This window comes from Lytechinus variegatus, chromosome 3 (assembly GCF_018143015.1).
Source record: "Lytechinus variegatus isolate NC3 chromosome 3, Lvar_3.0, whole genome shotgun sequence".
Classification (NCBI taxonomy): domain Eukaryota; kingdom Metazoa; phylum Echinodermata; class Echinoidea; order Temnopleuroida; family Toxopneustidae; genus Lytechinus; species Lytechinus variegatus.
In genome coordinates, this window is record NC_054742.1 from 52,881,363 (window position 1) to 52,895,886 (window position 14,524).

The window sequence follows — 14,524 nt, forward strand, 5'->3', positions numbered from 1 at the left end:
GTTGCAGGAGTTCAAATGTTAGTCAGTGCAATCGCAGTAAACTTGCTTCCTGAATTACAAGGTGTTTCAGGTATAAATCAGTCTGTAAGATGATGAAATGTATTGCAATCTATTATGTTAATGAGTAGAACTGGGTGCTTTGTTCTATCTCTTTCTCTTGATCTCCTACCCTCTCTCTGCATTTTGGCCATTTTATTATCAACATGGAAAATGACTAGTTTACTAGGTTATTAACATTTGTTATTCTTTAATAAACTGGGTAATGAGGGATTCCATTGATATTTTCACAGTGACACTTGTTGCTATGTCTGGCAAGCTCTGTTTTCACTGCATGCTTGAAATTGAGGGTGTTAGTAAACCAGGTTATTGGAATATTCAAAGAGAGTGAGAAAGAGAGAGAGAGAGAGAAAGAAATTTGACTTTCATTTTGATTGCTTCAATTCACTATGTTTTTATGTGTATGTAAATTTGTAATTATGTATAGAAAGTAACATTTTCCTCATGTATGCTTACTAAAATGTACTGTCTTGAACTATATTAACATGCACTATGCCTTTGTGATGTATAAATTTCTCTGTGCACAATTTATTATAAAGGATTATAAGAATACAAATAACATGTATATTCAAAGTTAGAATAATACAAATGGTAATAATGAAATACTTGAGATGTGTATTTTGTACAAACATTGAGCAAACAAGTGGACATACTCCTTATTACCTCACTGGGAAAATAGGGGTAATCCGGGTTGATAATAGTTGATTTGAATCAATAGAGCAAAATTAGACAAGCAAAACTGAAAATTTCATAAAATCAGAATAAGAAAATGAATGCCATGATATAGTTATGCAGTAGTTGTTGAGACAGTACTATATATGCCTTTATGAAAATGCAATTGGTGACCTAATGAGGTCATCTTTCAACTTTGTTTTAATGTTTTTTCTGATATTTTCTTTGCCAATGATATGAAAATAGGACTGACTACTGATTCAAGATCACTTGTTGCAGCGTATTTGTTAGGAAAAGATAAATTTATACACTATGTACCTTTAAAATTCAATAAGTTATACTTTGCATCCAATTTTGTATGTAATTTTCAAGGTTTCGCTGGTTTTCAGTCCAGATTATCCCTTTAACAAGAGATTTTAGTTCATATAGACATAGGGTTAATCAAGTATTACTGATTATCCTGCCCGAGTTTCAGGTCACATGACCAAGGTGAAAAGTCCTTCAGGGTCAATGAATTTAGACCATGTTTGGGGAGTCAATATCGAAATCTTAACCTAAAGTTAAGTTTTTGAAATGTCATAACTTTTGTGTTACGGGGCCCTGATAACCAAATGATTAAACAACGTCTAACTGAAGGCATGAAACAAAGTGACATTATAACAGGTGGTACATTATCACATATATTTATTTCTCTTGATGCTTTACAATCTTTTCAATATACACAAGCAGTCAAGCACACAGAGCAAGTAAAGTAAAAAAACAAAAAAAAACCTTGTTGATCTATGGTGGAAAAACTCAGCAATATTTTTTTATGTATTCAGACATAGTGAGGTAACGTTAATTATCACAATCACTTAGAACCCTACAAAAATTTTCAGTTATCTAGACAAACCAACGTTAATTATAAACTTAACAAAGAAATGTTCAGTTGTGTGGGCAAAGTCTTGACATGATGATTTTTTTTTTTGGGTTTCTATATGATCTCATTATGATTTCATTAAAATCTCATTAGTCAAGATACATGATGTCACAAGTTTGTCCATGCAGTTAACATGTATGTAATTTTATATGAGGTTTAGGTTTGATTAAGGGTTTTTAAGAATTAGATCCTGCCTTTTTATAGCCAGGCAACAAAAAATGTTCTCCTAAAATCTGTGACAATATTCCAATGACTCTGTACCACAACAGTTGCTGCAATTGTTGCACCATGTCGTAACAAATCTTCATATAGAACTTAGATGATAAACATTATTGAGATATATATCCACTCAAATGAAACAAACCTGACATGCAATATTCTACAGTTACAAGTTTGCACATTATTATGTAAAGTCCCCCCCCACACACACAAGTGTCAATACTGCATTAATTCTTATCATAATCAAAGAAACAGGTACGCAAAATGAGCACTGCCTTCTTGAAGATCCAGAATAAAGAGTACCAATATTTGTCTTAATTCTGTGAAGTTCTGAAGAAAAGCCTGGACATCGTGTACCAACTGATTACTGTGTTATAATAATTCAAGATTTATAAAGTGGACATATCTGCTAATCATAAGTGAACAACCTTGATATTTGGACAGGATGAGGCAGGATTCATGACCTTTCTCATAAAGTAAAAAAAAAAGGTTCCTAAGAAAAGATGGCCCTTAAATGCACCCATACTAACTCTGAAGAAAAAAAAATTGGACTAAATTGAACATTTTTATTTAATTTCTGAGGACATTTTCAATCCAAATAACTTTCAATTAAATCTATTGAAATTCTTATAATTAAGACAACCTGTAATCCTGAAACTTACACTACACTCAGGACTGTGGTGTGATGATATTGCAAATGTATTATAAAAACTAAGGATAAAGTCATGACTCAACATTTTTCCTGCATATGATAATGCCAATGATGCAATATGGAGTACTAAAACAGGAAATTATAGTGATGAAGGTTGCAAATTATCAGTTACATACACTCCAAAATAAGAATAAACATACAAAAAAATTACTGAAAATGAGACAAGCTGTAAGTGAACAATTTGTTGAATCATACAAGAATGACAATATTGTGTCACATAAAAAATACCTATGCTGTTGGAAAAGAGTAGGCAAAAGTGCAATTTTCAGCACTCTTGAGAATTGGAACCACTCTCCCCAACCCTACATTTAGTTTGACTCTAAGGATATGCCATGGTTCATTCAATAAGGATGTAAGAGTTTCAGCGCTCTGACGGCAGGCACCACTTTCCCTAATGAATCCACACCTGAAAAGATACAAATAACAAAAAAAAAAAATTGTTTAATTCCGTAACAGCTCTATTTCCTCTTTATATGAGAGACAGGGACAATGTGCTGACTGGCAAATAAGTAATCTCATTTTTAACTAGCTGGTATGATAATCTTATCTTTTTTTTATTCATATACATGTAGTTCCACTTTTGGAGAAGTGAATATCATCTTTATTGTCTTTATGTCACAGTGCACTTGCGACAAGCTTTGCTTACTAAGTTGTTACCTCCACTGCATATTACTTTTAGAAAGGTATTAATGCTTACACTTTTTGGAAATAAATACCGAACTGAATTGAATCCTATACCCAAAGTTCTTACTTATAATATTCAAGCATATTGCTTATAATGACAGCCCTCCTTCACCAATTTTACTATGTTGGATGAATTTCCATTACAAGTGAATCTGTCTTGAGGTAAATCTCTTGGGAATACACAAGTCTGTTTGACAAAATGTGACTTCTGGAATGTTGACTGAGGAAGAATTTACAGTAATTTGCTTTTTATTTAATTCCAATCTTTACATACTACTAGTATTGAACTTATCAAGAATGCAGAAAAAAGGTTTGAAAAAAAAGAAAAAAAGAATCGTGCGATATTTTCGCCGCACAAAATTTTTTGACCGCGCTGCTCGCCGACTTTACTTTCAAGTCTTGCGCAACTTTTGAGACCAATTTTGCGTCACCCGGGTAAGTAGTTCCGAAATTACGTAACATTATGTAAGTGCGTGTCAGACCAAAAATGGCTCAAAAACGTGATTTCATGCACAAAGTCAATGCAAATTGTGTTTTCAACCAAAATTCATAAATGCATGATTATTTTTAGTTTTACTGGTCTAAATGTATTTATTTTATGCTTTTTATGATCACAGAAGAGTCCCAAAAAAATTTCATTGAAAAAACAATGAAAAACAGAAAGTCTAAAAAACAGAGAAATACATAAGAAATTGCAAAAACAATATACTACATAAGAAAATGATTTGATATCGCAATTTTTTTCATGTACACTTGCTTAGAACACCAAAAAGAGTTTCTATGCCAAAAATTAGTACATTTGGAGCTCTATTAGGGAGTTACAGGAAAAATTATGATTTCGCATACTAATTACACATAAATTAGCATAATCACTGAATACCAATTCGCATGAAATAAATTACTATACAATCTTGTGGATTATGTCCCAGGCCGAGATCTTAAAGGGGGCCTGAGAGGCCCCCCCCCCCCCCCCCGCCATATGAACTCCCAAATTACCCTGGCCTAGATAGGGTTAAATAAATAAGCCTCAAAGTGGATATAAAAATGAATAATTGGATTAACTGTTGATCGAATACATAAATAGATATATAAATACACTTACCCAATATTTCCATAAGATCTTTAGCAATGCCCTCAAATACAGGGAAGAATTTGTGATACTGATCAAGGCAAAGGATCAGCCTAGATGAAAGAAAAAAGAAAAAGAATTTAATGTTTGGAAATAATATTCTCTCAAGCAGAAAAGTTATTCTTATTGATGCTCTCTTTTGACCATAATAATTAATATCTGAAAACCTATGTCCCATTTTAATGATTTTGTCCACTCACAAACTCCTCACATTTAGCATAAAACTTAACTCTATGTTGATCATGAGGCAATGTTAACCCTAAAACTCCTTTGGTATTTTGGGTGTTGTCAGTCCAGGGAGGGGGGGAGTGTCAAAAGTACAAATCAACTTTATTCATTGCAAGCTCTTTAAACTGATCGGCATGGGTACTTTCCTTCCTGGGCTTCTTCAGTTCTATGGGAGTCATGGTCTTTTCTATACAGGCACTCCTTTGTTATTTCATGGTAGAGTGACTATCTGATAGGTTGGGAAACCAAAACAAGCTAAGGTAATTAATACATGCACACAGTTAAAGGCACCATTTTGATTTTATTTGTGGTGCTGCTCTGTAGCAGCAATATTTGGCAGTAGCAGCAAACGAGAGGCCCTTGGCCTCGCCCATGATGCCAGGACAGGCCTGCATGGTAGACATCCTATGCTTCCAGTGAGCAGAAGTTTTCCGGACAGACAGTAAGTTGTTTTGTGAACTCTGATTATTATGATATTTTGTACAAACAAGTGGTACACCCCTGGCAGTCTCGCTTGAATTATGTGATTCAATCTAGCAGCATTGTTAACTTTTGTAACACAATATCAAACATTTTTTTATTCATCCTTGAATACAAGGCAATGAAGAGACAATGCCACTCTTTACATCGGCCTGGGAACTTGATACTTCTTTTATACAAGATTTACTGAATGTGGAAACGAATACGAGGAATTATTTTCAAACTTGGAGATAAATAATTTATATGATAATCAAACCCTAGGTTTATTGACCTCAAATGACCTTTGACCATGACTAGGAGACACTGTTCATTTAAGATCATTCATGATATCTGATATATGCATCTCACACAAGTTTCATTTAATTTAATTACATACTACAAAAATACTAAATGGTAACTATCAGGAAATCAAAATAGCACAATTTCAGTAGCTTCTAACTGTAACTTTGATAACAAGCTCTATGACTGAAACATATTCCTGGATCATGCATCACAAACCCAACTGAAAGCAAATCACATTTCTTGTTGGCAAATCACATGACCCAAAATTAGTTGTTCAATATCAGTAGCTTATGACAGTCAAGATAACTTGGCATTGATAATATGCTCATATAACAAGGTTATATACTTGGATCATGCATTCTCTAACTCAACTAAACATCAAGAATCAATACTCCTTACCTTTCAAGGTTGTCTGTCTGCAGTAAGTGGCTAAGTAGTTTTGTAGAGGTATCTGAATGTAGGTCACAGAGATGACCCAAGGCCACTACCACTCTATTAGCAGGTATACCATCAGCTGTAATGAGGGACAAATGAATGATAAATCACAAATTTCGAACTGGGAAAAAATGTGTGTTCAAGAGTACTTCCTTGTAATTCCTCTAGCTCAAAGAGTTGAAATTACTGTATCACATATCCCATAATATACAGGACCAATGAAGACAGTTCTAGTTATCAAACCTTATAAATTCTAAGGATTTGAATCTGACTGAAATCCTAAGCTAGAAATACAAAAGAGATTTTCATTTAAGAGAGTTTTAGGTTTTTAGGGATTCTCCAATATCATTGTTGACTTTACTGTCATTGTATTTCCTTTGTCTTCATTAATTGAATGTGGCTAACTTTGAAAACTACCTTATTTCTAACAGGTGATTTAACTATATTTGACCGAAAATGTCAAAACTGTTTTACACTGTGATATTCCTTACATTTATCAATCAAACATTGATACTATACTATTATACTTATCATTCCTGACAATTTTTCAACAGTTTGCATATAACCAAACATCTACAATATTGTTGAAAAGATATTGTTTCATATTTGGATACCCAAAGTTACCATTGTACTTCATACCATGGCCTCAATTAAACAAGAGCTCAGAATATGGGCCAACTAGAGTAACAAAGGTGAACCTACGTAGTCCTAGGAGACTCTTGAGGGTATGAAGAATGTTGTTCAGTTCCTCTAGTCTGTGATAGACCTCTGTCATTCGTGCATAGCTTCCTTCTCTTGTGGGTACATCAAACAGCCGCTGAAAATGGGACACAATTTTCTCAGCTTCAAACAGGTCTTTCTTCTTTTGCCTCTCACTACGAGCATCCTATATGAATGACAGGTAAACATTGTGCTACATTTATTAAGGTATTTTCTCAATGAAAAATCTAGCAAACAAAATTGTTTCATTTGCATGGAAAACGTTCAAACGTTATGATGAAAACATAATTCACAGCAGTAGTTCTATGTAATTTAGATGAAATCATGAACCCTCACAAACTTCTTTCCTCTGGATACTTGCCCCCCCCCCCCATACCTGTACAACTGCAATACAGTGCAGCTTTATATCACATTAAAAGCTGATGGGATACTAATTGTGCATTTGGCTAAAACTTTGTTTATTTCTGGACTCTGGAAAAAAAAACATATTACTGATTGAATCAATGAACTCAGCTCACTGTGTGCTTGTCTTTCAGGATGATCCCTGTCCAATGCTGAATGGTGGGTACCACATGCCTATAGGACTGTTCACACCATGTTTCATGTTTATGACGCGATTCTCCAATCACAGGCAACCCTTGTTTGGATCCATCTTCCACTGCTGAACAAACCTCATCTGCAAACTAGAATGAACACACAAATGAAAATGACGTAAAAAAGTTTCTTTTTTTCTTGGGCAAACCTCCTAGGCTAAAATTTTACAAATTATATATAACTTTCAGGTGCTCATGTTTTCATACATGGAATGGTATAATAATGAATGAATGGAAATTAATAATGACTCAATTAAAAAATTTATATATATCGGTTAAAGAAAACCTGATGTGAAATATCATTTACATTACTAAAAAAAAACATCACCTTCTAGATTTAGTGATTTTACAAACAAATTTTATAACTAGAATTTCAGCCCATTCCATGCCTGAGAAATGATTTCATACCAAAGGGATGAATTAACAGATATTCTTCTTTTGGCTGTGCTTTGGTAATTTTTTTAATAAAATCACACCATTTTATTTCATTCATTCACACTCTAACAGCTTTAGGTATACACATTCATATAATGAATATCAGGGTAATGCATAGGAGTATTGATCAATACTTTTAAGGGAAGGAGGGGGGTTACCAAAAACTTGAGAAAGGCTTTAATCCTTGAAATTGCATAATAATCATCATTAATTGAAATGATTTCAATTAATACTGAGAGGGAAAAGAGAGATATTGTACCTGCTGCATCTTTCCAAGTTGTTTTTTGCTCAGTTCCATGTCTTTTTTCCATCTCCTTGGAGTCTGTGAGGCTCTGTCTTGGAAGCTCGTCGGTGCCATCTGAGCTCTATGGAGGACAGCAACACATATGTTAAAATTGATGTTTCCCAATTGGTCTAAACCCATTTTGTATAATGCCAAAAACTATTGGTATTAATTGCCACTCGGCCCAGTCCATTAATTTCACCAGATTACAAGTTAATACGTCTTAGTCTTATCTGATTGGACGACATGGTAAAATACAACAAGTGGAATGCCTCTGGCCGTCTCACCTGCATCACGCGGTTCCATATAGCAGCAGTGCTGACTTTGAATACTACTCTAACTCGCACAAGATGTTCAGTGATACATGGTTACTCAAGGGTGCCAGAAGCAGGGGGGGGGGGCAGGGGGGCACTTGCCCCCCAAAAGAAAATTTGGGGGGGGCAAAACAAGATTTTGCCCCCCCAATGTCCCCCCCTAAAAGTAGAAAAAATTATGTTAAGGACAAAAGTAAACGATGAAGGCACTTTTCTGCCTAAGAATTGTCATTTCCATTGTCAAAATGAAAAATTTTGCCCCTGACGGGCAATTACACATCATAGTATAGCCTTGCGTCTTTTGACGAACATGTCCTCTGTGAAACATACCTTTGATAACCCCCTTTTCCATCTAATTACAGTGTGATAACGTTTAACCTTTTAATGAATACATTTCAGACTAAAACCGAATGGCAAATTAAAAGTGGTTCACCAATGCTTTGTCGGCTAACAAACGCGCGGTCGCCCAGAAACGCTCAGACCGGGGTTTCATCAATATTTTCGTCCGACAAGTTGTCAGATCTGTCAACTTTCCTGTATTCTGATTGGTTGAGAAGCATTGTTACCATAGTAACTGTCGGATAAAACAGGGCTTGTCGAATAAAACGTCCGACAAGTCCTTTCATGAAACGCTCCCCGGACCCGATATGTGTTTCCACTTTGAAGGAAATTACCCGAATTCCGGGAAATCCAGACGTTTTCCAGGTAATTTCCGGGAAATGAAAAAATTCCAGGAAATCCGAAAATTACAATTAAACAACAATTAAACATAGAAATTATCAATATTCATGATATTCAGGTTAATATTCTAATAATGTTTTACAGCCATACGTAGCTCAAAATTTTCCGCTCGCGCTCCGCGCTCGCATTTATAATTTTGTTCCTTTTTTTAAAGAGGGCGTGAACAAAAAACTGCAAAAATCCTTGATTTTGGCCACCTAGGCCGAATTTAGGCTCGCTGTATTATTGCCCGATTTTCGTGTAAAATCAATCTTGAAAATTCCAGGAAATATCTATGAATTTCAGGAAATTTGGGTTTCAGTTTCAGGAAATTTATTTTTGAGCTGTGGAAACACTGACCCGATATCACCAACGCGCGTGAACGCTAGTTACTCGAGCAAAATATGGAATCTGAAAATAGCTGTAAAATCGAAAAGTTTAAATAGTTACAGAGGCTTGAGTAGTTGCTTATTGGATAAATGAGAAGATGCTAGCTTGAGTCGGCGAATGGAGTGCAGAGCAGGAGTAGGGGAAGGCGGGGTAAGTTGTGACAGTTTTTGCTTTTTGCATGTTAGAATTGATATGATTAATAATCTTGTCGAAATAAGTACCTTGCCTTGAAATTTAATTCTTCTGAAATATTTTCCACCTATATATAACTTTCTATCCCCACACTGAAAGTCATCGTGACCTTTAAAAAAAACGATGTCAAATGGCTCAACTTGCCCCATATATGGGGTAAGTTTGAGCCACCTTCTGGGGTAAGTTGAGCCACAAAAACTATGTACAAAATGTATGAGGGGAGAACCAGCATGTCAATTTTTTGTTTAAAGTCTCTTCACTTGCTAATTCTCTATAAATACTAACATCCTTTAAAAGGGAAAGAGCAGTCATGTAAATTTGCTCCTTTCAGCCAGCATTTCAATTGATTTTTATGGTTTGTTTGTTTTTAAAGATACATTACCATAGGAATTACCATGGCTCAACTTGCCCCATGCTATTTGGCTCAACTTACCCCAGTCCAACACTGCATAGCATGCATAATTTTGTATCCACACATTTATTATGCATGCATCATAATAAGACTATGACAAGAATGAAGATCCATACCTGGACTAATAATGTTGTTATCATGTCTTTATTATATTTAAAGACGTGTGTGTTTATAAAGCACTTATCTATTTCACACTCTTTTTTACTTTTTTGGCTGAAATTCATATTTTCCCCTCTAAAAAACTACTTTTTGTTTCAAAGTTGAAAACAAATTGGTGGGTTTAGGGGTTATGCTATGGGTCATCAATATATGACACCACCACAATGTCTGACTCATTCATTATTGGCCTGGGGTGGTGGCTCAACTTGCCCCTATGCTCAACTTACCCCGCCTTCCCCTACTCATCTATCAACTAATCAAGCCTCTTCAAGTCTTCAACCTTTTCTGGTTTACTGTCTTTATCAGGACTACGCTCATTTGAACAAAAAATTACTCGACTATCAACTGTCCACTTCCTCCTATCAATTTTACTTCTTCCTCTATCCACTTTTTCGAAAACTCCTCATGGTGTACCGTCAACCACATCCGCTATTGGAATGTAATTGTTTTCTTCTAAATAATGTTACATAATGTACATTATGAACTGCCGTAGTTTGTTAATTCATGATTATTTACAAATGAATATTTCCTGGAATTTGATATTCATCATTTCCTAGTTATGGTCACATTTTCCCCAGAAAATATGTAAAGAAAAAAGAAGATTTTGAAGGGGTCATCCAAAAGTGCTTCCCATCCATACAAAACATGCCAAAGGAAACACATAAATCGAGTAATGGTTTAAATTTTCAGAAAAGTTTAAAATTGTTAGACAATAATTAAGCAGGTCATATTTCTTTGTCCTCCAGTTACAAAATATGAAACGTTTTGCCTATGCATGGATAATCAGGGACTCCAATGCAGGGTCAGAAATGATTTGCATAAAATGGGGATTTAAGTGCTTATCGACGTCTGCCACGTCAGAACAGTATGACATTTTGAATTTGAAAAGACATTCATTAGAATGTATTTTGTTTCTGTTGTTACGCTTCTTCTGCTTAATACACTCCTTGAAACTTATGATAATTGTGCTCTCTCGCTTCGTCCGTGTATGTAAATGTACATAAATAAATATTTCTGAAAGGATATTGCATGAAAAATGTAATTTCTGGTATTTTGAGTCAATATAAGCGTATTACGTAATTTAATTGATCAGACACAAAAAAAACATTTGCGCGTAGATTTCATAGGTTCTCATAAACTCTGAGTATAGTCTTTCGTAGTGAATTCTATGTTTAATTCTCAAGAAATTTATTTCTTGAATTCTCTTAGAAACACAACTTTTATACTCCATTTTTACACAAAGTTTTACGGGGGGTCCTTCTCCCGCTCAAGTCGCTTCGGTATCTCACGCTGTCAAATATATTGTGCCCCCTTCGGGATTTTGCCCCCCCCAAACTGAAAGTGTTCCGGCGCGCCTGTGGTTACTCTTATGTCCACTTTTTATGAACTAGACCAATAAACTTACAGAGATATGATGGTTATTCAACAAAAAAACCCAACATGGCCAAAGTTCATTGACCTTACATGACCTTTGACCTTGATCATGTGACTTGAACTCGCACAGGATGTTCAGTGATACTTGATTACTCTAATGTCCAAGTTTAACGATCTAGACCAATAAACTTTCAAAGTTATGATGGTAATTCAACAGATACACCCAATTCGGCCAAAGTTCATTGACCTTTGACCTTGGTCATGTGACCTGAAATGCGCACAGGATGTTCAGTGATACTTGATTACTCTAATGTCCAAGTTTAACGAACTAGACCAATAAACTTTCAAAGTTATGATGGTAATTCAACAGATACCCCCAATTCGGCCAAAGTTCATTGACCCTCAATGACCTTTGACCTTAATCATGAGACCTGAAACTTGCACAGAATGTTCAGTGATGCTTGATTACTATTATGTCCAAGTTTCATGAACTAGGTCCATATATTTTCTAAGTTATGATGACATTTCAAAAACTTAACCTCAGGTTAAGATTTCGATATTGATTCCTCCAACATGGTCTAAGTTCATTGACCCTAAATGACCTTTGACCTTGGTCATGTGACATGAAACTCTAATAGGATGTTCAGTAATACTTGATTAACCTTATGGCCAAGTTTCATGAACTAGGTCCATATACTTTCTAAGTTATGATGTCATTTCAAAAACTTAACCTCAGGTTAAGATTTGATGTTGACGCCGCCGACGGAAAAGCGGCGCCTATAGTCTCACTCTGCTATGCAAGTGAAGCGACATCTGAACCACGTGATAATTTAACAAAATGTAAAAATCCCATGTTAAGTCTCGGACGAAATGATGATTGGACTAAGCAGCAATTAAAGCCAATTAGATCAAATTTAATGATGACTAAATGGATTTAACCTTAGTGACAGATCAGGGAATCAACCAACAGATATTTAATGAAGCAATTATTAACTTTGCGATTTGGTGTGTAATGCCATGAATCATCATTATGTCCAAAATTTATAACCATGTCCATGGGAATGGGTCTAGAACTAATTTGTAACATGTCAGTCACTAACTCCACTACAGATTACAATACACAAAGTCCAGAGGGCTCAGTTTTCCTCAGCATGTTAAAGGGTATGCTCAATAGTTTATTGATTAAAGTTCAGTTGTGCAGAGAGACCACCAAGCATGTGTTTTTCACAAACTATTGGGAAAGGCACATTTAGTCATCTGCCTGGTTGAGACTGGAACCAATCTTTAATTTGACATGGAGAAGTTTTTACCAACTAAATCAACATTATCTCACCTAGCTTGCATCTCTTTGAGTATAATCCTTGTTTCTTGAGCATGCCACATAACTTCTTCAAGCATCAATGATAGTTCTCTGGTTCTATTCAATCAAGAAAACATATTTAATAATTAAAATGTAATCTTCCCTTTTTATATCTGTGGTGTTAACAGCATGATATATACTCCTAAATCACCATATCAAGGATCTGAAATATATTTTCAGTAAACACCTATGGGTGCTAATGTATGAACATTAAACAGTGCAGTTGATTCCAATCAATATGACCTATGGACAACCAGCGAACTCATACAGTATCTTCTTGCAGATACCATATAATTCATTAATAATTTCAAGTCATGACCGTCAAGATATTGGTCCATATTCTCCAAGCCCGCCTAGGTTAGGCCATAACTTTACAAGCCTAAATCTAACTAGAACAGGCTGAGATGTTAGGTCTGTGGCTAATTTAATATTTCCCATTTTGTGTAAGCTGAAACGTACCTTTCAAGAATACTGGCAATTATGGACAGAATACATGTCTCAGCAATGAACTGAATGGTTTCTTACTTTCTTTTGTCAAACTGAGTTGTGTACTTGTGGGTAGTTTTTTCTTCCATCTCTTTTGATTGCTCCTACAAAATAGTACTCACTAATGTTTTTTGTTGGCAATATCACACAGAGTCACTCACTTTAATTTGTTTTAACACCAAATATTTGGGAGAAATATCTTAAGGTGAATTGTCATATGATAAATTTATTTTAAATTACCCATGTGAAGTGTGGTTAGAAAAACTTTTTAAAAAAGAGAAAAAATAAATTTACATTACATGTATAGAGGGTATATGGGGAGAAATGTAAATTTTACCTTGATATTGGTGGCTCTCCTCGAAGTTTAACCAAACCTTTGAGTATCGATCTGTTCAGTCCAGCAAGATTTTTAAAAACCTCTGATTCCTGAAACAATTTGATTAAAAGATGAATTATATATTTGTTATTTGGGATTTTATGAAGAAATTAATAAAACAATGCTGAATTTCTATAGCAGTGTTGAAAATGCCCATTTCACATGGTTTTGAAGAGCCCTTTTAATTTTCTCTTCTTTTGCTATAATGCACATTATATAAACTCTATCCTTAAGAAAACTGGCCTTACCCAAAATTTTAAGAGTGCTTAAATGTGCTTACTTCTGAAATAGAGTCAGGCGAAATATAAGCAAGTATAGATCTAGATCTTATTTATTATTATCGTTATTGGTGTTCCATACCTCTCTATTCTCTTTATAATGTAGTCCATCTTCCCTTCTTAGTGACTTGGCCATCTGTCAGTTAAAAAAGTGCAAGTCCTGAGGAAAAACAAGAAATGAAATTACAATGAGATTACATTCAAATGTTTCAGGAGGGGGGGGGTGGAATATACCCCATGGATAGGTCAAGCCTTAAGAAAGGTACTTAAGGCCTGGTCACACCGCCCGAGCGTTGTTGGAGCGGTCATCACCGCTAGCTACCGTTCACCACTGTTTAACCAATGTTGGCCTCCTTTAAGGCAACGCCGAATACACTCGGCCACCGCTGATGGTCCCTCCTACCACTTTGAAAGTTTTGGGCTGCTCAAAATATTGCGAGCGGTGAGGAGCGGGCAATTTTCCGCTCCAGCAAAGTTGACTACCGCTCTAACAACGCCCAGTCAAAGTTTGGCACCGCTAGACGAAAGTTTGTGAACGCTTAGGTCCGCTAGGCCAACGCAGAAATCTTGAACGCTGGACAACCGCTGCTTCCCAAGCGTTGCCCGGCTGGTGAT

The 14,524-nt window shown here is 35.4% G+C and overlaps 1 protein-coding gene across 2 annotated transcripts in view; it reads right to left on the bottom strand.

The window, feature by feature from the left end:
* Positions 1–1,396: 1,396 nt before the first annotated feature.
* Positions 1,397–14,524, bottom strand: part of LOC121411343 (centrosomal protein of 70 kDa-like) — a 40,380-nt gene continuing 27,252 nt past the window's right edge. For both annotated transcript variants that reach the window (XM_041604016.1, XM_041604015.1), the window contains exons 2-10: positions 13,992–14,069; positions 13,593–13,681; positions 12,743–12,826; positions 7,825–7,930; positions 7,056–7,220; positions 6,520–6,703; positions 5,782–5,896; positions 4,366–4,445; positions 1,397–2,985 (exon numbers count right to left, since the gene is read on the bottom strand). In XM_041604016.1, coding sequence (XP_041459950.1) covers positions 2,921–2,985; positions 4,366–4,445; positions 5,782–5,896; positions 6,520–6,703; positions 7,056–7,220; positions 7,825–7,930; positions 12,743–12,826; positions 13,593–13,681; positions 13,992–14,045 — 942 coding nt within the window. In that variant the 5' untranslated portion in view covers positions 14,046–14,069 and the 3' untranslated portion in view covers positions 1,397–2,920. The remainder of the gene's footprint in view (positions 2,986–4,365; positions 4,446–5,781; positions 5,897–6,519; positions 6,704–7,055; positions 7,221–7,824; positions 7,931–12,742; positions 12,827–13,592; positions 13,682–13,991; positions 14,070–14,524) is intronic.